This window comes from Nerophis ophidion, linkage group LG16 (genome assembly GCF_033978795.1).
Source record: "Nerophis ophidion isolate RoL-2023_Sa linkage group LG16, RoL_Noph_v1.0, whole genome shotgun sequence".
Lineage (NCBI taxonomy): Eukaryota > Metazoa > Chordata > Actinopteri > Syngnathiformes > Syngnathidae > Nerophis > Nerophis ophidion.
The window spans coordinates 18,339,907-18,367,101 of record NC_084626.1 but is presented as its reverse complement, the minus strand read 5'-3'; the positions used below and the strand labels follow the sequence as shown (position 1 = coordinate 18,367,101).

The 27,195-nt window shown below is 42.2% G+C and overlaps 3 protein-coding genes across 4 annotated transcripts; 2 read left to right on the top strand and 1 right to left on the bottom strand.

The window, feature by feature from the left end:
- Positions 1–704: 704 nt before the first annotated feature.
- Positions 705–16,521, bottom strand: mkrn2 (makorin, ring finger protein, 2). Of its 2 annotated transcripts, none has more exons than XM_061874501.1 (10): positions 16,364–16,521; positions 7,519–7,647; positions 7,315–7,442; positions 7,070–7,246; positions 6,814–6,989; positions 2,362–2,427; positions 2,146–2,294; positions 1,965–2,075; positions 1,188–1,332; positions 705–1,108 (listed from the first exon to the last, which is right to left on the bottom strand). In XM_061874501.1, the coding sequence occupies exons 1-10, from the start codon at positions 16,387–16,389 to the stop codon at positions 941–943; spliced, it is 1,275 nt and encodes a 424-aa protein (XP_061730485.1). In that variant the 5' UTR covers positions 16,390–16,521; the 3' UTR covers positions 705–940. The 2 variants fall into 2 exon arrangements, with proteins under 2 accessions (XP_061730485.1, XP_061730486.1); XM_061874502.1 differs by having other exon boundaries at positions 7,070–7,219.
- Positions 16,522–19,275: 2,754 nt separating this feature from the next.
- mkrn2os.1 (MKRN2 opposite strand, tandem duplicate 1) lies at positions 19,276–21,743 on the top strand. The gene is made up of 4 exons (XM_061874497.1): positions 19,276–19,540; positions 20,868–20,914; positions 20,981–21,149; positions 21,222–21,743. Exons 1-4 carry the CDS (start codon positions 19,329–19,331, stop codon positions 21,466–21,468), a joined length of 675 nt encoding a protein of 224 aa, XP_061730481.1. The 5' UTR covers positions 19,276–19,328; the 3' UTR covers positions 21,469–21,743.
- A 534-nt stretch (positions 21,744–22,277) lies between these two features.
- Positions 22,278–26,081, top strand: mkrn2os.2 (MKRN2 opposite strand, tandem duplicate 2). Its single transcript, XM_061874498.1, has 4 exons — positions 22,278–23,027; positions 25,391–25,440; positions 25,508–25,676; positions 25,757–26,081. Exons 1-4 carry the CDS (start codon positions 22,825–22,827, stop codon positions 25,977–25,979), a joined length of 645 nt encoding a protein of 214 aa, XP_061730482.1. The 5' UTR covers positions 22,278–22,824; the 3' UTR covers positions 25,980–26,081.
- The last annotated feature ends 1,114 nt before the right edge of the window (positions 26,082–27,195 follow it).

The window sequence follows — 27,195 nt, the reverse complement described above, 5'->3', positions numbered from 1 at the left end:
CCCTGTGAACATTTTTTTAATTCAAGTACCCCCTAATCAGAGCAAAAGCATTTTTGGTTGAAAAAAAGAGATAAAGAAGTAAAATACAGCACTATGTCATCAGTTTCTGATGTATTAAATTGTATACCAGTGCAAAATATTGCTCATTTGTAGTGGTCTTTCTGGAACTATTTGGGAAAAAAAGATATAAAAATAACTAAAAACTTGTTGAAAAATAAACAAGTGATTCAATTATAAATAAAGATTTCTACACATAGAAGTAATCATCAACTTAAAGTGCCCTCTTTGGAGATTGTTATAGAAATCCATCTGGATTCAAGAACTTAATTCTAAACATTTCTTCACAAAAAAAAAAATATCTTTAACATCAATATTTATGGAACATGTCCACAAAAAATCTAGCTGTCAACACTGAATATTGCATTGTTGCATTTCTTTTCACAGTTTATGAACTTACATTAATATTTTGTTGAAGTATGATTCAATAAATATATTTATAAAAGGTTTTTGAATTGTTGCTATTTTTTAGAATATCTAAAAAAATCTCACGTACCCCTTGGCATACCTTCAAGTACCCCCAGGGGTACGGTACCCCCATTTGAGAACCACTGCTGTAGAGTACATTGGAGTGGCTTCTATCTGCCCCCTGGTGGCCTCAGTTGGACAATACACTCGCCTGTCTGAGAACAAACCAATGAATAGCGTACAGTTCTACACAACAAATTTTATTAGCTTGATGACATCAAGAATAAAACACAGCTCAGAGTCATGTAAAGCAACCACTGGACTGTTGTGACCTCCTATAAATACATGAATTCATTTACAAGCTGGCAGGAAAGAAGTGTTGCTGTGTGGACGCCGACTTTACTTCTACACACAAGAAAACTCACTTTCTAACTCGTCACATTGTTTGCCCGGGAACGCTGTCCTTATCTGGTCGCTACTGCTCTGGGTCGGGCGGAGCATCGGGTCCGTCTTGGCTCGGCGCCGACAGCTGCATGAAGAGCTCCCTCAGCTCTGTGATGTCATCGTCGAGGGAGGGCAAAGGTCGGCCAGGGTGCTGCTCGCGCTCTTCAATGAAGTCCCAGAGCCGGACGTTGTTCATGAACTGATGTGAAGACACGGCAGAGGTTGTTAAGTCGCCAGCGCTACACCCGTCAATGGACATGGCGGTCGCAGGCACTGACCCGGATGTTTCCCTCGGCGCTCAGCTGTTTCCGCGGCTTTTCGGGTTCTGCTCGGGTTCCGTCCGGATAAGCGTGGAGATATAAACACTTACCCCCAAAGGGGCACATGCCGCGACCCTGGTCAAAGTACCTGCAGGCTTTCTTGCTGCAAACACACACACTTGTACACTTATACAATACTCTCGCAAATTAAATTATTCTTTAATAAACCTCAATTAGTATACTATGCACTCTATTCACTGTTTACTACTAGTGTAGGAATTTGGAGTTTAGTGCAGGGGTGTCCAAACGTTTTCCACTGAGGACTGCACACTGAAAAATGAAAGCATGCGGGGCCATTTTGATATTTTTCATTTTCAAAACTAATACAATATGTATTGTAACCTTTAAGGCTAGCCTCAATTTTGGTAAATTTAAGGATGGTTGCGCACACACGACACAATCACATTCACACAAACACACGCACACGTCCACAGAAACGCAAAGGACAACAGTCAAAGTCGGAATGTCCCGAGCAGGATTATTCCGAGCACCATTGCTTCACTGCTGTGGTAGATATTTCTGCCATGTTTGATCAAGGTATTTATGGTAACAGTTGATCACCGTGATCAAACTAAAACTAATCGCGACCATCAATCACGATCATATAGTCCTAGTTGTTAGTGTCAAATTTGCAACATTTTCTCGTTACATTACACCCGATTGTTCTTTTATTCCACATTTTATGTTTTCATGACAGTGACACACCCCAGGGGATGCTAAGGACAGGTTACTCACCTCACTCCCGACTTGAACAGCTCTATCAGGTGGTCCTTGTCGTCCTGGTCTTCTACCCAGTACACTGAGGGTATGACGAACTCGGAAATGACGCGACACTCCGGACATGACCTGAGACAAGAGCGGACATTAAATGTAGGCACGGATGTAGACATGCGGCAGCGTTACAAGACCCTCATACTTGATGATCTTGTTGCTGAAGTTGCGAGTGCAGCGCCACTGTCGGATGCAGGCCAGACAAAAGATGTGCGAGCAGGAAGAAAGAATCCCAAACCTGCGCTCCGACTGGTTCACCTTCTGCACCACCACCTCCATGCAGATGGAACACACCTGAGCCAACAAGTAGTTTAGCTAGTAACAATATCATCATCATCCTATAACCAATGAGTAATCCCACCTTGTCTTGGCTGAGCTGGGCAGCAAACGCTTTCTCCATGTCACTCTCGAAGGCCAGCAGGCACATCTGCGGACCACATGACCATCTAGTTTACAGGAAGTCATTGAAAGTAGGGATCTTTACATCAAGTTATTATGCTGCCGATTCCGATCATCCGTGACAAAATGACACCATGGATGTTCCCATGGAATATTCTATGAACCTTTAATTCATTCTTAGCAATTATGACTGCACCACTTAAACATCTGATGTCATCTCTAACATCTGATTCAACTTTGACTGTCAGCAGTCTCACCACCCAGGAAAAGGCAATATCTGATCCACTAAAGACTGTAGGATGACAGAATGTTAATGAGCTAATTGCAAATACTGTAAAATCAGGATTGTTTTACATTCTTGTAAAAAAACATGGCAAGTGCATTAAACAAGTTGGTTATGTTAAGCCCATAAATTTTGTGTTAAATCTTTCAAGGTGGATTATAATTGAAAAGCTCTTTTCCAGGACCCATCAGGAGCAAGTGTGAAGTGTCTTGCCCAAGGATAAAACAGACATGACTAGAATGGCAGAAGCTGGAATCGAAGCTGGAACACTCAAGTTGCTGGAACGGCCGCTTTACCATCTGCGCCACGACGCCACTCAACATGGCCAATAAACAGAAATGGTCACCTGACACTCTTGCCAACATGGCCCAGCAAACACAAATAGTAACATTGCACTCCTGCCAGTTTGCTGGCCAGTTGCATCAGATGTGAAAGATGACATTAGACGTGTAAGTGGGACAGTTAGAGTTGCCAATGATTAAAGGTTCATAGAAGATTCCATAAGAACTGCTTAGTGTCGCTTTTGACCCTACTTGTGGAAGAGTGTGGTAGTGATACAAAAACTAAAAATACATGAAAATGCAAATTACATAATGTCACAAACATATTTTCAGAGGAAAACTTGAAATATAAATATAGTATATGTATATTTTGAACTTAAATATACAAAAGATGAACTACTGTTTCTAAAAGCCAGCACAAGGAAGGGTGAGACGGAGCAGACACAAGCCAAGAGTGAGAGGTTGGGTTGACTCAAAGCTGCAAATGTGGAATTTGAAGCTAAGCTATTTGAAAATAAATGTAGTGCTTACCCACATAAACTGCAAAAAACTCCCCCACGGGTGGACCGAACGCACAACTGTCCATTGTCACATTTTTAATATTGATCGTGATACACGCAGTACATCATGTGTGTTATTACAACTACAGTGCACACGCTGTCTGGCTCGTTGTGTACAAACACATCATGAAATGAGGGCTAATATTTTACAGATACCGTAATATGAATGTTCATGTTTTTAAAGTCAGTACAGATTGGGGTCCTATCGCATTGTTGTGCATTACAAACTCAAACGTGTTTCGTGCTGATGTAGAAGCTAGCTTGTCTTTTTCCGTAGCTACCTTTTATGGCGAATACTGAAGCGTGCCGATGTGTTACTACGGCATACTTGCCAACCCTCACGGATTTTCCGGGAGACTCAATTCAGCGCCTCTCCAGAAAACCTCCCGGGACAAATTTTCTCCCAAAAATCTCCCGAAATTAAGGCGTCCACGCGGACCTGACTGACGTATCGACAGCCCTTTTTTCACGTCCGCTTTCCCACAATATAAACAGCGGGCCTGCCCAATAGCGTTATAACTGTATAATGATCGAGGGTGAATTCTTGGTTTCCTATGTGGGTTTATTGTTAGGCAGTTTCATTAACGTCCTCCCAGCGTGGTAACAACACACAACAACAGCAGTCACGTTTTTGTCTAACGTAAAGCAGTTCATCTGTCGTAAATAGCAATGTTGTGACACTCCTAAACAGGAAAATACTGCTATCTACTGTACATGCATATGTGAGAATAACATTTACATCTTTTAGAGAGTGCAGAAGAACGAGGAAGATACAGCCATGGCGACGCCGACGACGAGTAGTAAGATGAAGAAATACGCTTGTAAGTTCCAAGCCGCAGCTGCGATTAGACCTGGATAGCGTCCGGGAGGAAGTAGTGGACTACCAAGTGCTTGGCAGAGAAGATATCTTCAGGAAGCAAAGATTGACCGGTTTTGGGCCATGCTAGGGAGAGATGGAAGATTCCAGACTCTAGTGCTTTTTCTCTAGTGACTCAAAGCGCTTTATATAGTGAAACCCAACATCTAATTTTTACATTTAAACTTGTGTGCGTGGCACTGGGAGCAGGTGGGTAAAGTGTCTTGCCCAAGGACACAACGACAGTGACTAGGATGGCGGAAGCGGGGATCGAACCTGCAACCCTCAAATTGCTGGCACAGCCGCTCTACCTACCGAGCTATACCTTCCCATCGGTAGAAAAGGAGTTCCTCAGTGTTTGCTCTTAGAATAACAATGGTCCGACAGATTGGTTGTAATACAGGTTACGGAACATAAATTAAGTATTGTTGACAGTTTTTGAATGCATTTTAAAAGCGATTTAGAGGTAGAATTGATGGCAACAATTTTGCATTGCTAGCCACTAAGAATGAACATATTTTTCAAAGTTGGAATGCAAAAAAATAAAAACTTTTGTCTTCTTGTCCCTCATAATGATTGCGAACGATGGGCAAAATGACCCCAAAAAGTGCAGTTCCTCTTTAAGAGCAATTTACTTTGACACACTTTTGTTTTTTCCCCTGACATTATTACCTTTATGAACAACTTCTTTCGGGACTCCAAGAAAGTTCTTCCCTATCGCTGTATTTGAACAATTGTACTACCCAAGAACAGAACAGCAATACAGCATTTTCTGCTCAAACCTTGCTCAAACATCACCCTCACTTGTTTTAATGCTACGCTCTAGCTTGATGACCATCATGTGAATTAAGGCCATGTCCACACGAACACGGATACTTAATAAAGGCACACTTATCGCTGCATTTAGGCCTCTGGTCCGAACGCAAACGCATAGGTTTTCTTTAAAAACACAGACTTCTGCAAACACTGGCCGAAGTGTAGAATTCCAAAACTCTCCGCTCAATGTATATGTGTACACGACACTAACGGAGACTTGTACTACTCTGATAACGTCACGGTTGTGCGCTGTCATTTCCAAAGCTCAGAAACACTGCCTTGCTGCCTTTAAACACACTATAAAAGAATTTACTGTAAGTTTGAACGTAAATATGCTTCTATTTTCACTCGACATTGACAAAAAACCATGGGGTTTGCGACACTCCCGCTAGCGACAATGACAGTCAGCTGTTTTGGATATTATCGCTGTCGAACCTCCAGCTGATGGAATAACTTTGACAAGCAAGACGTTTTTCCTCTGTGTCATAAGAAAGTTGCAACAATATCTCATGTTTTTAATTCTTTGTTTAACGACAGATCATGAAGTTAATTTATGTGTGTTGCTTCCATTTGGGTAACGCGCATGTAACGCGCCCGAACTAAAAAAAAAAACATGATGTATCCTTCCTTCTTGTTAATATTAAAGACAATGTACACTTCATTGCACATGTATCTTTATATTGATCATTAAATGCGTTATAGTTCCACGAGAGTTTTACAGTGGCATACGCACATCCGTGCGCTTACAGGCACTTAATTATGCAAAAAGAGTTTCCTTGGCTCGTTAGTGCGTGCTAACTTTAGAAATAATGTACACTTCACTCCACATGTAATAAATCACCTTGTTGATAAAATGCTGATTAAATATGTAATTATTTCGGCTTTCAGTAGCACAGGCGTTCATGCAAGCTTTAAACACCAAAAAAAATATGCATAATGTTCCCAGGGCTCTGTGTAGGTGCAGGTTGGTTTTAAAAATAATTTGCACGTCGTTGTAAGTCTAGTATATCAAAATAAACATTGTAACAGAGGTGTAATGCCACCAAGTCAGCTGTGTCTACTTTTGCAGGCTTCTGATTGGACAAAATGTGCAAGACAGAAGGTGTATGTGTTTGTGAGTAGACAGACAGTTTTGAAAATACACTTGTGTGGAGGGAGATCCTTTTAACCCTAAATATGCGTTTTTGAAACTCTCCGTGTTCATGTGGACATGGCCTAAGGCTCAAAGAAAAAAAACGGATTTGGCGTCATATGCAACCCAGCAATTAGCATGCCTGCTCCTGGCTTGCTCTCAGTGTGTAATAGGTTAGTGATAATGCTACTTGACAATGATACTTAAAATACTAAGAAATGCAGTTTATTTTCCGTAATAGAAATGCTTATTATTAGCTTAGGAAGAAGCTTCACACTGTATGCAGATACATAATTAGCTGCTAGCTGTTTGTCAGCCGGGGAATTGAAAATAAATGGTGTCAGGTAAGAAATACATTTACCAACAATGGCGATCACGTACATTTCCACAAATATCAGCATTGGCACTGCTAACTAAAATAGGACAGCCGTCTCAAAGCACTAGCCTTGCTAAAACTTTCATCACCGGAAACATGGCGGACTGTACCTTTTCGTGAGCTCTCCTTTGCTCAGGGTCATGTGGGTGTAGCACCTGTAGCCTGCACACCTCACACTGGTCACCATGGAGATAGGGGCAGTTGTCCTCATAGTAACAGCGACCGGCAGCAGCATAAGGACACAGCTGGGAAAAGTCTTGAAAGGCCCCGCCCATCGGAGAAGGCGCTATGGCAACAGAGACCACATTCAATCGGGGCAATGGACGCAAGATGTCGAGCAACAGCAACCAATGTTTTGTGTCCCACCTTGTTCTGGGGCCGAAGCTTCCAAGCCCGTTCTGATGGCATCCACGTATGACTGGGGCGCTGCAGCTGTGACCTCTGAGCCCAGTCCGCCTGCTTGACCCCCAAACATGCTGTCGACCTGCCCCACTGACAGATTTTTGTCCATCAAGTCTGTTTGTAGGCAGGAAGTAAAATCGGCTGAAGACAAAGTGACATGTTACTATGTTAACTGTGTCCTTTTCATCCTTATAAACGCGAGGAGTCACCTCTCTCTCTAAGGACCATCGTCTTCCTGGGTTCAGATCTGACTGAAGCTCCGCCTTCTGAGCCTCCTCCCGCCTTGTTGTCTGAAAGACCGGGCCCTACTCTGTACGACGGTTTTACGTGGTCATACCTGCAAACACACACATGAACCCTTTAAACAAAAAGGTACAACTCACCTGCCAAGTACAATTTAGTTGACAACTTACCTGCATCGTTCTCCGTAGGCACACACTCCTCTCTGGTAGAACTTGCAGATGGTGGAGGGCTTACTGTTGGAGGGGTCATGGGAGAACATGCAGCGGCTGCCCTCCCTGCACACTCCATGCAGAAAGTACCTGCCGCAGACATCAGATATCAACATCATCCTGACATCTTTTTTCTTAAAAAAAAAATTTTATCTCCAAGGGGTCTCAAAGTCAGGGCCCACACTGCGGCTCATATTTTGTGGCCCTCTACTTACAGTCATGGGAGTACGGAAAGTATTTAGATCCCCTTAAATGTTTCACTCTGTTTTATTGCAGCCATTTGCTAAAGGCGAAATGTTAATTTTATTTCTCATGAATGTACTCTCAGCAGCACATCTTGACAGAAAAAAACAAAAATGTAGAAATTTTTACAAATTTATCAAAAATAAAACTGAAATATCCCATGGCCATAAGTATTCAGACCCTTTGTTAGGTATTAAGTCGAAGCACCCTTTTTAGTTGGTACAGCCGTGAATCTTCTCGGGAATGATGCAACAAGTTTTTCACACCTGGATTTTGGGATCCTCTGCCATTCTTCCTTGCAGATTCTCTCCAATTCTGTCAGGTTGGATGGTGAACATTGGTGGATGGTGAACATTGGTGGACAGCCATTTCCGGGTCTCTCCAGAGATGCTCAAATGGGTTTAGATCAGGGCTTTGGCTGGGCCAGTCAAGAAAAGTCACAGAGTTGTTCCGAAGCCACACCATTGTTATTTTAGCTTTGACTTGTTGGAAGGTAAACCTTTGGTCTAGTCCGAGTTCATGAGCACTCTGGAAGATATTTTCTTCCAGGATATCTCTGCACTTGGCCGCATTCATCTTTCCTTCAATTGCAAACAGTCCTGTCCATGCAACTGAAAAACACCCACATGGCATGATGCTGCCACTACCATGTTTTACTGTTGGGCTAGTGTATTGGACAGCTGATGAGCAGTGTCTGGTTTTCGCCACACATCGCTTAAAATTAACGCTAAACTGCTCAATCTTGGTCTCTTCATACAAGAGAATCGTATTTCTTATTATCTAGGAGTCCATGTGTTTTTTGGGCAAACCCTATGCTGGCTTTCATATTTCTTGCTCTTTTTCACTCTGCCATAAAGCCCTGACTGGTGGATTGCTGCAGTGACAGTTGACTTTGTGGACCTTTCTCCCATCTAACTACTGCATCTCTGGAGCTCAGCCACATTGATCTTTGGGTTCTTCTTAACCTCTCTAACCAAGGTTCTTCTACCTCAGTTTGGCTGGATGGCCCAGTCTAGGAAGAGTTGTGGTCATCCCAAACTTCTTCCATTTTAAAGGGAACTGCATTTTGTTGGGAATTGTATTTATTGTTCACAATCATTATGACATACATGACAGGTATTTTTTTTAATGCAAAAGTCTACTGGGACAATAGGAGGTCCTCTATTCCTCCCATGAAATCCAATAAAAAAGCATCCGAAAAGCAGCACAAATACTCCATTTATATTTTTTGACTTGAATATTAACCAAGTACTAGCGATGTTGTTATTATAAGCGCAAACGCAGACAAACTATTTATTTACTATTTAACAATGTTGACATGATTGACTTATCAGCTGCTTACTTTTATTTTTGCTCGTCAAATTGGTACATTTTGACAGCCAATGACAAGAATGAATCCACCCCCCTATTGTTTGAGAGGATTATGAGTCATTCTTCATTTAAATGGGAATATATGAACATCCTAGCAGTCAGCATCCTAACGACAGCAGACATTGTACGGTACGTTTTGTTTTATTACCTTATTATGTTGGCTCTAAAAGTCTGCATTGAGTAGTGATCGGTGATGGAGTTGTAAAAAAAAGAAAAAGAAAAACGTCATCTGTTTTTTTAAATTAACGCGCCACGTATGCCTTAAATGATCAAAATATGTAAACATTAAATGTTATAAATGCGCCCGTTACTACATTACATATACCGGTATACTTACATCATGAATATAAAATCTGAATGGAAGTGTTTGGATGTTTTTCAGGGCATTATAGGCAGAATAGAGTGGTTCCTATAGGCTTCATCATAAACAGACGTATGATTGCATTTATTTACAATTTAGAAATAACCACAAAATATACAACCATTGTCATGTCTTTTATAATGAGTGTGAACGGTAGAAAAAATTCCAAAAACAGTGCAGAGTCGCCATTAAGGATTATGGAGGCCACTGTGCTTTTCGGAACCTTGAGTGCTGTTGTAACCAGATCTGTGTCTTGCCACAATTCTGTCTCTGAGTTCCTTGGGCAGTTCTTTCGACCTTATGATTTGCATTTGCTTTGACATGCACTGTGAGCTTTAAGGTCTAATATAGACAGATGTGTGCCTTTCCAAAACAGGTCCAATCAGTTTAATTAAACAAAGCTGGACTCCAATGAAGAAACAGAACCATCTCTCGGTGGATCCGAAGAAATGAAGAGCATGGGTGTGACAGCAAAAGGTCTGAATAATTTTCACCATGAGGTATTTCAGTTTTTCTTTTTTAATAAATTTGCAAAAATTTCTACATTTCTGTTTTCTTTCTATCAAGATCGGGAGTTGAGAGCACATAAATGAGAAATAAAACAAACGTTTTGGATTTTAGCAAATGGCTGCAATGAAACAAAGAGTGAACATTTTAAAAGGGTCTGAATACTTTCCGTACCCACTGTAACTTCATAGCTTAGTCTAAATTTGGCCGGCACACCCTGGGCGGCTAATACTTAAATATATTTTGTCAAACTTAAAATCCATGCACAAGAACACTGACTAGGGATGTCTTGATGAACACTTTTAGCCTCCGATCTGATTTTGAGTCCTGATCCTCTACTTCAACAATAGATTGTACAACAATAACACATTTTTATAAAGCTTATCTCATTAAAAGAGAGCTGCACTTTTTGGAATTTTGCTCAGGGCTGATAAAGATGCTGAAAGAATTCGATAACAAATTTTGTCACAATATATGGGGTGTTCTAGGTGCAAGATGACCCTCACTCAAAGACCAGGGGTGTCAAATGTACGGTCCAAGGGATCAGGCCCGCGAACAGGTTTTATCCAGCCTGCGGGTTGAGTTTGCCAAGTATAAAAATGAGCGGAAATTTTTGAATGAAAGAAATAGCTATTTTAAATGTGTCCTCTAAATTTCACAATTTGGAATTCTTTGTACCTTAGTAAATTACGCTACATATGTAAAAAAAATAAAAATAAACCACATGATGTTACTGCACCAGTCAAGGAAAATGATCAAACTACATAAATAACATCCTGTCATTTGATTTTGATATTATTCTTTTATCTCGATAGATTAAAAATTAACACCAATGAGTTGACTGATGAACATTATCACATAATTTATTCAGAAAATATGAACAACGACAAATAAGGATGGAATACTATTAACAGCAACATGTAAGTGTAAAAAAAAAAAAACATTCTGATTTGTACATTTTCAGAATGTGCTTGTTCTATTTTCAAACAAAGAAAACAATCTGAAGTTGTCTTTATTTTGAAGTTATCGTGCCGTGATTTTTACCGGTCCGGCCCACTTGGGAGTAGATTTTTCTCCATGTGGCCCCCGATCTAAAATGAGTTTGACACCCCTGCTCAAGACTAGAGAGTCCGCTGGCAGGGAGACTGAGACCCGTCTTTCAGACAGTCTGTTGGTTGGTCGGGTCCTGTTTGGACCAAACGAACCGTACTAGCAGTGCAAAGGCACTTGGATCTATTTTACCTTGACCAAATATGACAAAAGCGTGTATGCGAACCCCCAACGCTGGCTGCATGAAAATTCAGCTCAGTGAACCACTACTACACTATCAGTGACACCCCAGTGTATTAATTGGTTTAGTTTAGTCTTTATTTGAAGGGACAATGCACAGAGACATTAAACTCATAGACAGATACACTATATTGTCAAAAGCATTTGGCCACCCATCCAAATGATCAGAATCAGGTGTCCTTTGGGGTTGCAAAACACTGGGAAAATTCAAAGTTGGAAACACTCCATGGGAATTAACTGGAATATATGGGAATTAACAGGAATTAATGGGAAATTAATGGGAATAAATATTGAATGCAACATGCTAAATCTTGCAGCATGATTAAAGCTAAAACAACCTGATTAAATCCAAATTCAGTTGAATTGTAGAAAAAATAATCAAGTGATTCAATTATAAATAAAGATTTCTAAACATAGAAGTAATCATCAACTTAAAGTGCCCTATTTGGGGATTGCAATAAATATCCATCTGGATTCATGAACTTAATTGTAAACATTTCTTCACAAGAAAAGAAATCTTTAACAACATTTATGGAACATGCCCACAAAAAATTAAGATTGCATTGTTGCATTTCTTTTCACAGTTTATGAACTTACATTCATATTTTGTTGAAGTATTATTCAATAAATATATTTATGAAGGATTTTTGAATTGTTGCTATTTAAAAAAAATCTCAGGTACCCCTTAGCATACCTTCAAGTACCCCCATTTGAGATCCACTGCCCTATCGGTTAGGGATGGGATGGCACTTCAAGTTCATATGTGAGTCAAGGCAGGTGGCCAAATACTTTTGGCAATATAGTGTATGTTCTGTGCCAGATTATAGCTAATGCAATAAAATTATAACATTAAAATTATATTATAGCATGTAATCAAATTAATAAAAGTCATAACATATTGTTAATATGGTGGAACAAAAACGAGACAAAGGTCACGTTAGATCAGAGGTTCTCAAATGGGGGTACGTGTACCCCTGGGGGTACTTGAAGGTATGTCAAGGGGTACGTGAGATTTTAAAAAAATATATTGAAATAGCAACAATTCAAAAATCCTTTATAAATATATTTATTGAATAATAATTCCACAAAATATGAATGTAAGTTCATAAACTGTGAAAAAAATGCAACAATGCAATATTCACTGTTGACAGCTAGATTTTTTTATGGACATGTTCCATAAATATTGACGTTAAAGATTTCTTTTTTTGTGAAGAATTGTTTAGAATTAAATTCATGAATCCAGATGGATCTCTATTACAATCCCCAAAGAGGGCACTTTAAGTTGACGATTACTTCTATGTGTAGAAATCTTTATTTATAATTGAATCACTTGTTTATTTTTCAACAAGTTTTTAGTTATTTTTATATCTTTTTTTACAAATAGTTCAAGAAAGACCGCTACAAATGAGCAATATTTTGCACTGTTATACAATTTAATAAATCAGAAACTGATGACATAGGGCTGTATTTTACTTCTTTATCTCTTTTTTTCAACCATAAATGCTTTGCTCTGATTAGGTGGTACTAGAATTTTAAAAAATGTTCACAGGGGGTACATCACTGAAAAAGGGTTGGCACTTCAAGTTCATATGTGAGTCAAGGCAGGTGGCCAAATACTTTTGGCAATATAGTGTATGTTCTGCGCCAGATTATAGCTAATGCAATAAAATTATACCATAGCATGTAATCAAACTAAGAAAAGCCATAACATATTGTAATGCGTGGGTTCCCTCCGGGTACTCCGGCTTCCTCCCACTTCCAAAGACATGCACCTGGGGATAGGTTGATTGGCAACACTAAATTGGCTCTAGTGTGTGAATGTGAGTGTGAATGTTGTCTATCTGTGTTGGCCCTGCGATAAGGTGGCGACTTGTCCAGGGTGTACGCCGCCTTCCGCCCGGCTCAATGGCCTACTGGTTAAAGTGTCCGCCCTGAGATCGGTAGGTCGTAAGTTAAAATCCCGGCCGAATCATACCAAAGACTACAAAAATGGGACCCATTACCTCCCTGCTTGGCACTCAGCATTAAGGGTTGTAAATGGGGATTAAATCACCATAAATGATTCCCGGGCGCGGCACCGCTGCTGCCCACTGCTCCCCTTACCTCCCAGGGGGTGATCAAGGGTGATGGGTCATGTGCAGAGAATAATTTCGCCATATCTCGTATGTGACAATCATTGGTACTTTAACTTTAACTTGTAGCTGAGATAGGCACCAGCGCCCCCCGTCACCCCAAAGGGAATAAGCGGTAGAAAATGGATGGATGGATGCAATCAAATTAAGAAAAGTCATAACATATTGTAATGCGTGGGTTCCCCCCGGGTACTCCAGCTTCCTCCCACCTCCAAAGACAGGCACCTGGGGATAGGTTAATAGGCAACACTAAATCGGCCCTAGTGTGTGAATGTGAGTGTGAACGTTGTCTGTCCATCTGTGTTGGCCCTGTGATGAGGGGCAACTTGTCCAGGGTGTACGCCGCCTTCCGCCCGATTGTAGCTGAGATAGGCAAAAGCGCCCCCGCGACCCCAAAGGGAATAAGCGGTAGAAAATGGATGGATGGATGCAATCAAATTAAGAAAAGTCATAACATATTGTAATGCGTGGGTTCCCCCCGGGTACTCCAGCTTCCTCCCACCTCCAAAGACAGGCACCTGGGGATAGGTTAATAGGCAACACTAAATCGGCCCTAGTGTGTGAATGTGAGTGTGAACGTTGTCTGTCCATCTGTGTTGGCCCTGCGATGAGGTGGCGACTTGTCCAAGGTGTACCCCGCCCGATTGTAGCTGAGATAGGCGCCAGGGCCCACCGCGAACCCGAAAGGAAATAAGCGGTAAAAAATGGATGGATGGATGGATGGATGGCATAACATATGGTAATGCATGGGTTCCCTCCGGGTACTCCGGCTTCCTCCCACTTCCAAAGACATGCACCTGGGGATAGATTAATAGGCAACACTAAATCGGCCCTAGTGTGTGAATGTGAGTGTGAACGTTGTCTGTCTATCTGTGTTGGCCCTGCGATGAGGGCGACTTGTCCAGGGTGTACGCCGCCTTCCGCCCGATTGTAGCTGAGATAGGCACCAGCGCCCCCAAAGAGAATAAGCGGTAGAAAATGGATGGATGGATGTAATCAAATTAAGAAAAGTCATAACATATTGTAATGCGTGGGTTCCCTCCGGGTACTCCAGCTTCCTCCCACTTCTAAAGACATGCACCTGGGGATAGGTTGATTGGCAACACTAAATTGGCCCTAGTGTGTGAATGTGAGTGTGAATGTTGTCTGTCTATCTGTGTTGGCCCTGCGATGAGGTGGCGACTTGTCCAGGGTGTACCCCGCCTTCCACCCGAATGTAGCTGAGATAGGCGCCGGTGCCCCCCGCGAATCCAAAAGGGAATAAGCGGTAGGAAATGGATGGATGGCATAACATATTGTAATTCGTGGGTTCCCTCGGGTACTCCGGCTTCCTCCCACTTCCAAAGACATGCACCTGGGGATAGGTTGATTGGCAAAACTAAATTGGCCCTAGTGTGTGAATGTGAGTGTGAATGTTGTCTGTCTATTTGTGTTGGCCCTGCGATGAGGTGGCGACTTGTCCAGGGTGTACCCCGCCTTCCACCCGATAGTAGCTGAGATAGGCACCAGCACCCCCCGTGACCCCAAAGGGAATAAGCGGTAGGAAATGGATGGATGGATGTAATCAAATTAAGAAAAGTCATAACATATTGTAATGCGTGGGTTCCCTCCGGGTACTCCAGCTTCCTCCCACTTCTAAAGACATGCACCTGGGGATAGGTTGATTGGCAACACTAAATTGGCCCTAGTGTGTGAATGTGAGTGTGAATGTTGTCTGTCTATCTGTGTTGGCCCTGCGATGAGGTGGCGACTTGTCCAGGGTGTACCCCGCCCGAATGTAGCTGAGATAGGCGCCGGTGCCCCCCGCGAACCCAAAAGGGAATAAGCGGTAGAAAATGGATGGATGGATGGCATAACATATTGTAATTCGTGGGTTCCCTCGGGTACTCCAGCTTCCTCCCACTTCCAAAGACATGCACCTGGGGATAGGTTGATTGGCAAAACTAAATTGGCCCTAGAGTGTGAATGTGAGTGTGAATGTTGTCTGTCTATCTGTGTTGGCCCTGCGATGAGATGGCGACTTGTCCAGGGTGTACGCAGCCTTCCGCCCGATTGTAGCTGAGATAGGCACCAGCGCCCCTGCAACCCCAAAGGGAATAAGCAGTATAAAATAGATGGATGGATGTAATCAAATTAAGAAAAGTCATAACAAATTGTAATGCGTGGGTTCCCTCCGGGTACTCCAGCTTCCTCCCACTTCCAAAGACATGCACCTGGGGATAGGTTGATTGGCAACACTAAATTGGCCTTAGTGTGTGAATGTGAGTGTGAATGTTGTCTGTCTATCTGTGTTGGCCCTGCGATGAGGTGGCGACTTGTCCAGGGTGTACGCAGCCTTCCGCCCCATTGTAGCTGAGATGGGCACCAGCGCCCCCGCGACCCCAAAGGGAATAAGTGGTAGAAAATGGATGGATGGATAACATATTGTTAATCAGGTGGGACAAAAGCGAGACAAAGGTCACGTTAGATCAACTTTCCTATGGATTAACGAGCACCATAGACGTCAAACAGAGGCCAACATAAGTAAATATAACGCCAAGCAGCCGTATGATATTGCTAAAATAACAACAGTGTGGGTATCACTACACTGGTAGTATCAAGTCATCGGGACAGAATGGCTTAAGTGTTTCAAGTGCTACTACAAAAAAACAAAAGCAGTTTAGTCACGCACTAGCCTGATTGGAAAATGAGCGGTGAAGTATAAGCATGGATACAGTTTGCCTGTGTGGATGGTTTTGTCTGCACCAGACTAACTGCTCGGCTAATGTGAGGACGCGGACCGACTGGCAGGAGACAGGCTGCGAGTATGCTAACGACAAGGGTCACGCCAGAAACAACCTAAAAACATTAGCCCGAGGCTAACATTCCCGGTTATTAGAAACAGACAGACAGGCTGGCTCACCTGCAGGTCACCTGTTTGGTGCTCATCTTCCTGGCACCAAAATATTGTTAGCTTCCGAGTTGTGACCGTCTTGACAGCGGCGTCTCACACAAACACGTCCGGAAAGCAACGCCTGTCTTATCAAATAAAGGTTCCGAACTGTCCAGGATGGCCCGTGGACACCAGAAGATGCTGTCGCAGCAGAAGAACGCCAACATGTAATGTTAAACTTAAATACCTTAGGTCTATTTCCATAAACGTTTTTAAGGAAAAAAAACAACAACAAAAAAACTTTTCAGCCGTGCTGTAAATTGGTTAAAAAAACAATGCACACAATCACTGTATTTCTACTTAAATTATTTTATTTACGTAGAAAAAAATAATAATAACTTCTCAGCGGTGCTGTAAATTTGTTAAATAAAAAAAAAAACTATGCACACAATCACTATATTTCTACATGAATTATTTCATTTCCAGGCAGCACGTTGCTATTGGGGTTAGTGCGTCTGCCTCACAATACGAAGGTCCTGAGTAGTCCTGGGTTCAATCCCGGGCTCCGGATCTTTCTGTGTGGAGTTTGCATGTCCTCCCCATGACTGCGTGGGTTCCCTCCGGGTACTCCGTCTTCCTCCCACCTCCAAAGACATGCACCTGGGGATAGGTTGATTGGCAACACTAAATTGACTCTAGTGCAGGGGTCTTAAACTCAGTTTACCTGGGGGCCACTGGATGCAGAGTCTGGGTGAGGCTAGGCCGAGAAAAGATTTCTTAAAAAAAAAAAAATGGAAATGTCTATTTTTATTTTCAGTGTGGTTTTCGTCCTGGTCCTGGAACTGTGGAACAGCTCTATACTCTCGGCAGGGTTCTCGAGGGTGCATGGGAGTTTGCCCAACCAGTCTACATGTGCTTTGTGGACTTGGAGAAGGCATTCGACCGTGTCCCTCGGGAAGTCCTGAGGGGAGTGTTCAGAGAGTATGGGGTACCGGACTGTCTTATTGTGGCGGTCCACTGCCTGTATGATCAGTGCCAGAGCTTGGTCCGCTTTGGTGGCAGTAAGTCGGACACATTTCCAGTGAGAGTTGGACTCCGCCAAGGCTGTCCTTTGTCACCGATTCTGTTCATAACTTTTATGGACAGAATATCTAGGCGCAGTCAAGGCGTGGAGGGGTTCCGGTTTGGTGGTCGTGGGATTAGGTCTCTACTTTTTGCGGATGATGTGGTCCTGATGGCTTAATCTGGCCGGGATCTTCAGCTCTCACTGGATCGGTTCGCAGCCAAGTGTGAAGCGACCGAAATGAGAATCAGCACCTCCAAGTCCGAGTCCATGGTTCTCGCCCGGAAAAGGGTGAAGTGCCATCTCCGGGTTGGGGAGGAGACCCTGCTCTAAGTGGAGGAGTTCAAGTACCTAGGAGTCTTGTTCACGAGTGGGGGAAGAGTGGATTGTGAGATCGACAGGCGGATCGGTGCGGCATCTTCAGTAATGCGGACTTTGTACCGATCCCTTGTGGTGAAGAAGGAGCTGAGTAGGAAGGCAAAGCTCTCAATTTACCGGTCGATTTACGTTCCAGTCCTCACCTATGGTCATGAGCTTTGGGTCATGACCGAAAGGATAAGATCACGGGTACAAGCGGCCGAAATTAGTTTCCTCCACCGGGTGGAGGGGCTCTCCCTTATAGAAAGGGTGAGAAGCTCTGCCATCCGAGAGGAGCTCAAAGTAAAGCCGCTGCTCCTCCACATCGAGAGGAGCCAGATGAGGTGGCTCTGGCATCTGGTCAGGATGCCACCTGAACGCCTCCCTAGGGAGGTGTTTAGGGCACGTCCAACCGGTAGGAGGCCACGGGGAAGACCCAGGACACGTTGGGAAGACTATGTCTCCCGGCTGGCCTGGGAACGCCTCAGGATCCCCCGGGCAGAGCTAGACAAAGTGGCTGGAGAGAGGGAAGTCTGGGCTTCCCTGCTTAGGCTGCTGCCACTGCTACCCGACCTCGGATAAGCGGAATATGATGGATGGATGGATGGATGGATTTTTATTTTCAACAAAAAAAAAAAATCAAAATATAACTGAACAAAATGAGGATTAAGAAATGTGAGGCAATGCAAATTAATAAAAAAAATAAAAATAACGGTTTGAATTGGTCCAGGTTATCAGGGAATCTTATTACCGACGGACAGATGTCGCGGTGCGACTGCAGCCAGGCACATTAGAAAACCCTCGTCTCCATGGCAACGTCTCTGTCGCTTTCACTCATTTTCCACTTTTCCACTAACGCAGGGGTAGGCAACCCAGAACATTTGAAAGAGCCATTTTGGGCCCAAATAACAAAAATTGTCTCTGTCTGGAGCAAATGAGGGGGGGGGGGGTTCTCTGCTTGCATCACGCAAGTGACGTCAATGTTCGGCACTCGAGAGCCACATACCACACCGTGATTGGTAGATTCCTACAGCTCTGCACAAAAAACTAAAGCGCCATTCATACAAAACTCGTGGGCCGCTCGAACATTAAACTTTCATATTAAGGTGGGGGCCACAAAATAACGTCTCGCGGGCTGCAATTGGCCCGCGGGCCACGTGTCTGAGACCCCTGCTCTAGTGTATGAAAGTGAGTGTGAATGTTGTCCGTCTATCTTTGTTGGCTCTGCGATGAGTTGGCGACTTTTCCAGGGTGTACGCCGCCTTCCGCCCGATTGTAGCTGAGATAGGCACCAGCGCCCCCGGCGACCCCAAAGGGAATAAGCGGTAGAAAATGGATGGATGGATGGATGGATTATTTTATGCAATCTTTAAAAGACGGCGACAAAGTGCATGGGAATATAATTTGTCATCGTTGTCAACAAAAATGTATTTTGTATTGCAAATATTTTTAAATATGTTCCATGCAGGAGTTTTTTAAATATATGTATCCAGGTGTTGTGTTTTTAAAAACGCTACAACAAAGCGTTGCTCTCCGCCCCCACTTCCGGTCCACTTGTCAGTCCAAAGTCCCTTCATGGAGCTCGGAGATCTGCTGCGATTCACACACTGCGGGAAGACTGTGTTCACATTGGCAGACGCAGAGGGTCCGTGGTGCCCTGTGTGTGGGCAGAAAGTACGGTTCGCCCTGTCTAATGCCCCGGTCCGAATCCGAAGTCCAATTCGAGACGGACACCACGCGAGCTGCTGCTTCCTTGTGACGTCACATGGAGGTACAGCCAGCCTCAGGTAAATTGTTGGCAAACACGACTGAATATGTTGTTGTTTTTATGTCATGTTGTCGCTATATAGCTGTAAGTGCATCCGGAAAGTATGTACAGCGCTTCACTTTTTCCACATTTTGTAATGCCCGTCCATCCATTTTTTCCCCGCTTGTCCCTCTCGGGGTGTAGGGGGTGCTGGAGCCTATCCCAGTTGTTACAGCCTCATTACATAAAGGAATACATCATTTTTTTTTTTTGTCTGTAAATGTCAACACAAAACACCCCATACTGACAATATGAAAAGTTTTTTTTGTATTTTTTGCAAATGTATCAACATTTAAAACAATTGAAAACACGTGTGCATAGGTATTCGACCAGCCTTTGGTCAATACTTTGTTGATTTATCCTTTGTAAGCAATTACGCCTCAAATTTATTTGAATATGATGCCATGTGCTTGGCACGCTTATCTTTGAGCAGTTTTGCCCTTTCCTCTTTGCAGCATCTCTCAATCTCCATCAGATTGCATGTGAAACATTGTTTTTTTTATCGAGGATTTCTCTGTACTTTGCTGCATTATAGTCTAGTCAGGGAGGGGACCAGAAAACTGATGATCACTCTGTCAGGCTACGGCATTCCTCTATGAAGAGAAGCAAACCTTCCAGAAGGATGACCATCTGTGCAGCAATCCACTAATCAGGCCTGTATGTTAGAGTGGTCGGACAGAAGTTATCTCTTAGTAAAACGTTTGCCAACATGAACCTGAAATGTACTCTCAGACCATGATGAACAACGTTCTCTGGTCTGATGAGACCAAGATTGACCTTTTTGGCGTGAATGCCAGGCATCATGTTTGGAGGATGGCACCGCTCATCACCAGGCCAATACCATCACTACATTGAAGCATGGTAGTGGCAGCATCAGGCTGTGGGGATGGTTTTCAGCAACAGGAACTGGGAAACAAGTCAGGATAAAGGGAAAGATGAATGCAGCAATGTACGGAGATATCTTGGATGAAAAACCAAGGCTTCCCATCCAACCTGATGGAGCTTGAGAGCTGCTGCAAAGAGGAATGGGCAAAACTGCCTTGTGGCATTGTATTCAAAAAGACTTGAGGCTGTAATTGCTGCCAAATGTTAATTAACAAAGTATTGACCTAAGGATGTAAATACTTATGAACATGTGATTCATTTATTTTAGTTTAAAAAAAAAATATTTGCAAATTTAAAAATCACATTGTCAATATTGCTTACTATCTGTAGAATTCTGAGGACAAAAATCAGTTCATTCTATTTTGCAATATGTCTGGAGGCACTGTTTATTTTGCTGTTTTTCTGACATGTTGCGTCTGCAGTGAAGAAAAAGATTCAGAGCTCCATGTTGGCATCTCCAGCTCTGATGGTAATGTCACACGTGGTGCTCAATAGTTCTTTGAAAGACACGTCCTCAGTAGAATTTCTGTTGCAGGACTGGTGTTCAGTTATACAGAGTTTGGTGTTCAGCGTCAGGTGCAGGGTTGGAAACAGAGTATCATCATTCCTCTGGTTGCCCCGGGCAACCACATCCCAGACTTTAAAAGAAAGTGGGACACACAACTAGGGGAGTTTGCCGCCCTGGACATCTGGACGCCAGACAGGTTCTTGCCCCAACTCGACCCGTCTCACCTGTGTTGCAGTCTGTGATCACATGACTCACTCTCCGCCCCCAGGTTTCAGGAGGAGAGGGAGTTTGGCTCGTGTTGCTATGGTTTTGCTCTGGGCTTCATTAACCGGATGATGACGTTGCAGGGAAAGCAGTCAATCAGCAGAGAGTGTTTCACCTCTCACTACGTGCTCCCCAGGATTGAGAGCGCCTCCCGATACCTTTCAGTGTTCCATCACGTCCGTCGCCATGGATACTGTGGTGCTGAAGGGAACCTTGAAAAACTTTCAGACTGGAACGCTTATGTCTCCTAAGTTCTTTGAACTTACCGCCAGCTTGGACTAGACCAGGAGGTCTGTTTCCATGGCGACGGCTTCACACGTGACGCGCAAAGAGTGTCAGTTTGTGCTCGGCTCACACGTCTGTCAAGTCACGTTTTGACAGATGACATGGATTTACAAGCTGCATCTGTGGAAGATAATAATGCTACTGTCCGAACATTACAATAATTATTGTATTAACATTGATGCAAGACTTTCCCGACTCATCTTTTTTAACGTCATTAAAAGTAGAACCGGAAGAAGGCAAAGTACTTGTCAGCTTTTCTCTTCAAATAGAAAAAGATGTCGCTTAAACACATGACGTCAACAAACTTTAAATGGCAAAAAGCAAGCAAAAAAATATATAGTAAGTGTCATGTTTTAATTTTTAAGTAATAGGGGAATTAGGAAATTATAGTGCCCCTCCCTACCCTATACGCAAATGTTGGGGACCCCGTTTTGTGTGAAGAGGAGCATGACAGGGCACTTAATATGAAATTTTACAGCAAACATGTTCCCCCCTTCTCCGTCGTCGCTGATGAGAATACAATGATAAATGTCCCTGAATATATTTACACATTTTGCACAAAAAAATTGGGGTAATTTCCCATCAATTTGTTTTAGTACAAAGTATGCATTACATTTAATTAGAGTTTAATTTAAAAAAAAAGTGTTTCGCATAATTAAAGCGGGCAGGCCACCATATAAAATTCTACTTGGGGCCCGATTTGAGAAGGGGTAGGATGTAATGTTCCTTAATGTATAGCAGATCTTAAAATAATTAAACTCCAGTTTTAAAAAAAGTAGATTTTATGATGAAATACTATTTTTTGACTGATTGAAACTTTTATTAGTAGATTGCACAGTACAGTACATATTCCATACAATTGACCATTAAATGGTCACACCCAAATAAGTTTTTCAACTTGTTTAAGTCGGGGTCCACGTTAATCAATTCAGGGTACGCTGTTAGCTCAGTGGCCAGAATTTTACTGTAAAAATAAGTGGTGGCATTTTTCCATTTACAATAATAGACTGTAAAAACAACACAAATTTTGGCATTTTGTTCTGCCAATTTCTTACTGTAAAATCTACAGATTTTTTACAGTGCACCATAGGAAATAATGACCTTTGACCTGTGCATGTGGGACATGGTGTAAGCTTTTTTTACTCTGGCAGACTAGGAATAAGAACAAAAGTGAGTGAAATTTGAAGCGTTGCGTGCACCTGAACCTGTCAACACGGGTGTCTAAATCGGCCGTGCAACACGATAGGCGGGAGGTTGACGTTGCGTGACGCCAGCTGCACTGTAAGCCGGCACTCCGGCGATTAAGAAGCGAGGCAACGGCCATGGAGCACAGCGTTATCCGTCTGAGCCACTGCCACAAGGACATCTTCTGCTTCTCACTACCGGAGGAGTGTCCTGCCTGTGGGGAACAACTGAAGGGAGGCAGGCTTCAGGAGGCGCCGGTCAGCCTGCCCTCCCCGCTGGCTGACGGACACAAGAGCTCCTGCTGCCTCCTCATCACACCCACTGATGACAACATGCGCAGGTAGACTAATGTCCCTCTCTTACTGCTGACTCCATTCCAGAAAAAATATCAGCTTTTCTCCAAAAAGCATCAATGGGTTCATTCTGAGTGGGCTCTACCGAGGATGTCGTTGTGGTTTGTGTTGTGGTTTGTGTAGCCCTTTGAGACACTAGTGATTCAGGGCTATATAAATAATCATTGATTGATTGAGTGTGTTTAGCTTTTTTATTGGTACACTTCTACCCAAACAAGAATTGTTGAAAGAATAAAGGTGAAGTCCCGGGAAGTTACAAGAAACTTACTCAAATTCAAAGCGGTACGACTCTTGCGTCACTTTTTGTATGGTCCTCACTTTCCCTATACAAGCAATGCTTCACTTCTTTTTACACTTTTGTGACACTGAAGACAAAGTTCACATTATACAGTTTGAGGTGGGTAGAGTAGCCAAAACATTGTTCTCAAGTACCAATACTTTATAAATAAGTAAATGATAAATGGGTTGTACTTGTATAGCGCTTTTCTACCTTCAAGGTACTCAAAGAGCTTAGACACTACTTCCACATTTACCCATTCACACACACATTCATACAATGATGTGAATGTGTGTGCTCCATGCAAGGTTAGCGCCTTGCATGGAGCTGCCATGCAAGGCGCTAACCAGCACCCATCAGGAGCAAATGGTGAAGTGTCTTGCTCAGGACACAACGAACGTGACAAGGTTGGTACTAGGTGGGGATTGAACCAGGGACCCTCGGGTTGCGCACGGCTACTCTCCCACTGCGCCACGCCGTGATTCTCAAACTGTGGTACATGAGCCACTAGTGGTAAAGGCTCCATCCAGTGATCCGCCAACGATTTGATTCATTATTTAAGTACGGTGTTTCTACTTTCATATAGTCAAACTCAGTTTTACTGTTCAAACTAAATCTAATGTTACAGTGTCGAAAATATTGAATTTACTTGTTAAATAAAACCACTGCCTTGTATTTAATGAATACGTAGGCTTACTACACTACTGTATTTGAATATTGGTCATTATGGTTGTAGTTGGAGAGCCAATTGTCTTCTGAGGTGGTACTTTGTGAAAAAGTTTAAGAACCACTGCTTTAGAATAATATAACTTAAGTAAAAAAAATTAATCTAAATAGTTTATTATAAGTAGGTATTCAGTGAAAAAAAACACCTCATACTGAACTCATGAGTAACTTCTGATTTATTTAGTAAATTGTTAAAATTATTTCAATTGGACTACCTTGTGTGTTTGTGTGTGTTTTCGTGTGAGAGACTGAGAGACCCTAAAAGTCCAACCATGTCTAAATTGGGGCCCTAAATTGTATTTATTTTTTTTTTTAGGCAAAAAAAAAAAAAAAATCACCCTTTGTTTTTATCCAGTAATTTATTTAAAATGTTTATGCTTCTTTATTCAAACTTGAATTTATCTTGATGCATGTTTTGTTCTGAGACTAATTTGTGGTAAACACATTGTTCTATAATATTTTTTTGTGTGTGCAAAATTAAAAATTTAACATGAAACAGCATATCTTTCCGATACATTACCTGGCTGGGATTTGATCTCCGTATAACTATTTACCATCCCATTACTAAAGCTGGACGACACTGGGGACAATGAGAAGCAATAAGGAAAATTGCCAATATATTAGCTGGAGCCCTATGCACAGTGTTTGATATAGGCAGGGGGGCGGCCCGGCAGAAAAAAATGTAGTACAAAAGATCGTAGAATTGTTCTTTTTCATGGTCCCATCCCTTTGTGAGGAAACACTGAAGAGTTATGACGTCATGTCACATTTTACAGCGTGTAGTTTGAGTGCAGTTATGTGACTGCCAGGCTGATGTGTTTGATTGTTAAAATTGAGTCAAAGGGTCACTGGTGCTTATGTTGGATTGGTGAAACAGATGCATGGGACAGAAGTCTCTCTAACGAGCTGAGTGAATACGTCTTTAGAAGCAGTAATCAATAGATTATAAATAAACATAATGATGATATAAAGAAATGTAGCAAAGTAAAAATAGCATTTCTTCTTCACAAAAATACTCAAGTAAGTGTGAAAAGTGTGTCACATTAAAACTACTCTGACAAGTACAATTTATCCAAAAAGTTACTTTAGTAAATATATATGAATACATATAAACCGTTAATCACATACTTTTTCCGAGCACCAAGGGCCACATACTGAAAACTCAAAGCTATTTTGGTAAGATTCATTTTGTAAAAAGACTCAAACCAACTCATGTATGTGCTGTGATGTTATATACATATATACAGTATACATATTGGATTTATGTACATTACATACATACATGCATATTTATTCACGCTTAAAAAAATCCTGTTTTTAATTTTCACACAATATTTCTTTCTGCAGGGACTTTGAAGGAACATCAGATCTGCACACTGGCATCTCCAGCACTTCAGGTGAGGGCTGGGTTCAAAGGTCAGGATGGGGAACGCCACTTGACTGCGTGTGTTTACATGCGTGTAGGAGTTGTGTACAACTACACTGAGAGAGGAGTAAACAGAGACGTGAGTGGCTGGCAACACTGCGTCAGCATCCCTCTGGTCAGACCTGACAGGTTCCACCTCCTGGCTCAATGGGATCAGTACCTGGACCGCTTCTCAGACGTACCCTTGTGGGATCCTACCTGGCACAGGTATGCCCACAGCAGGACACGCACTTTCTTCACCCATTCTTTATTGTCTTTATTCATGTCTTCTTTCACTTGTGTGTCAGATTCAATGAAGACAACCACAACTGCTTCAGCTTTTGTCTCCAGTTCATCAACAGTGTGCTGTTGGTGGAGGGACGACCTCCTCTGACCAGGGAAACGTTCACCCGCACTTTTATCCTGCCGAGAATGGTGAGGGTCTCCAAGTACATGACGCTGTGCAGACATATCGAGAAAGAATACTTCTATGTGGTGGACAGACAGGCCGAGGGCCAAGACGAAGCCTGAGTAGGATGTTAATGTACAAGACTTAAATACTTTTTTTCATTTTCAACTTGTTATCCGTGTTAATTGTTGTATGTTTTACCAATAAAGCAGTTGTCAGATGTGTCTATGTTTAAATAATTATAATCTGATTAAAACTGAAATAGGCTCCAGCACCCCCTGCAACCCCGAAAGGAACACGCGGTAGAAAATGGATGGGTGGATGGATGGATAAAACACAAGACAGATAAGCAAAAAAATATTTGAATCTAAAAAACCCAAAACCAATTAAGTTGGCACGTTGTGTAAATCGTAAATTAAAACACAATGCAATAATTTGCAAATTCCTTTCTACTTATATTCAATTGAATAGACTGCAAAGACATGATATTTAATGTTTGAATTGAGAAACTTCCTTTTTTTTGTGCAAATACTCATTAACTTAGAAATTAATGGCAGCAGCACATTGCAAAAAAGTTGGCACAGGGGCCTTTTTACCACTGTGTTACATGGCCTTTTAAAAACACCCAGTAAATGTTTAGGAACTGAGGAGACCAATTTTTGCCATTTCTTGATGTTGTTGATAAATGGCTTTGGCTTTGCATAGTAGAGATTTAACTTGCACTTACAGATGTACCGATGAACTATAGTTACTGAGAGTTGTTTTCTGAAGTGTTCCTGAGCCTATGTGGTGATATCCTTTACACACTGGTGTCGCTTTTTGATGCATTACCGCCTGAGGGATCGAAGGTCACGGGCAAACAATTTTAATTTTCGGTCATGTCGTGTTTTTTCCAGATTCTCTGAAACTTTTGATGATACTACGGACTGTAGATGGTAAAATCCCTAAATTCCTTGCAATAGCTCGTTGAGAAATGTTCTTAAACTGTTCTACTATTTGCTCCTGCATTTGTTCACAAAGTGGTGATCCTCACCCCATCTTTGTTTGTGAATTTCTGAGCATTTCATGTAAGTTCCTTTTATATCCAATTGTGGCACCCACCGGTTCTCAATTAGCCTGTTCACCTTTTAAGTGTTTCAAATAAGTGCATGATGAGCATTCCTCAACTTTCTCAGTCTTATTTGTCACTTGTGCCAGCTTTTTTGAAACATGTTGCAGGGATCAAATTCCAAAATACCTCATATTTGCAAAAAATAACAAAGTTTACCAGTTCCAACGTTAAGTGTCCTGTCTTTGCAGTCTATTCAATTGAATATAGGTTGAAAAGTATTTGCAAAT

Excerpts from the sequence above, each read along its gene's own strand:
- mkrn2 (XM_061874501.1), bottom strand. The coding sequence starts at position 16,389 with ATGAGCACCAAACAGGTGACCTGCAG. Across the intron at positions 7,247-7,314 it reads GATGGTCCTTAGAGAGAGAG|CCGATTTTACTTCCTGCCTA; the intron begins GTGACTCCTCGC and ends CTTTGTCTTCAG. Across the intron at positions 1,109-1,187 it reads GCGCCGAGGGAAACATCCGG|TTCATGAACAACGTCCGGCT; the intron begins GTCAGTGCCTGC and ends TCTTCACATCAG.
- mkrn2os.1 (XM_061874497.1), top strand. The coding sequence starts at position 19,329 with ATGGAGCTCGGAGATCTGCTGCGATTCACACACTGCGGGAAGACTGTG. Across the intron at positions 19,541-20,867 it reads GGAGGTACAGCCAGCCTCAG|TGAAGAAAAAGATTCAGAGC; the intron begins GTAAATTGTTGG and ends TTGCGTCTGCAG. Across the intron at positions 21,150-21,221 it reads GACATCTGGACGCCAGACAG|GTTTCAGGAGGAGAGGGAGT; the intron begins GTTCTTGCCCCA and ends CTCCGCCCCCAG.
- mkrn2os.2 (XM_061874498.1), top strand. The coding sequence starts at position 22,825 with ATGGAGCACAGCGTTATCCGTCTGAGCCACTGCCACAAGGACATCTTC. Across the intron at positions 23,028-25,390 it reads ACTGATGACAACATGCGCAG|GGACTTTGAAGGAACATCAG; the intron begins GTAGACTAATGT and ends TTCTTTCTGCAG. Across the intron at positions 25,441-25,507 it reads TGGCATCTCCAGCACTTCAG|GAGTTGTGTACAACTACACT; the intron begins GTGAGGGCTGGG and ends ACATGCGTGTAG.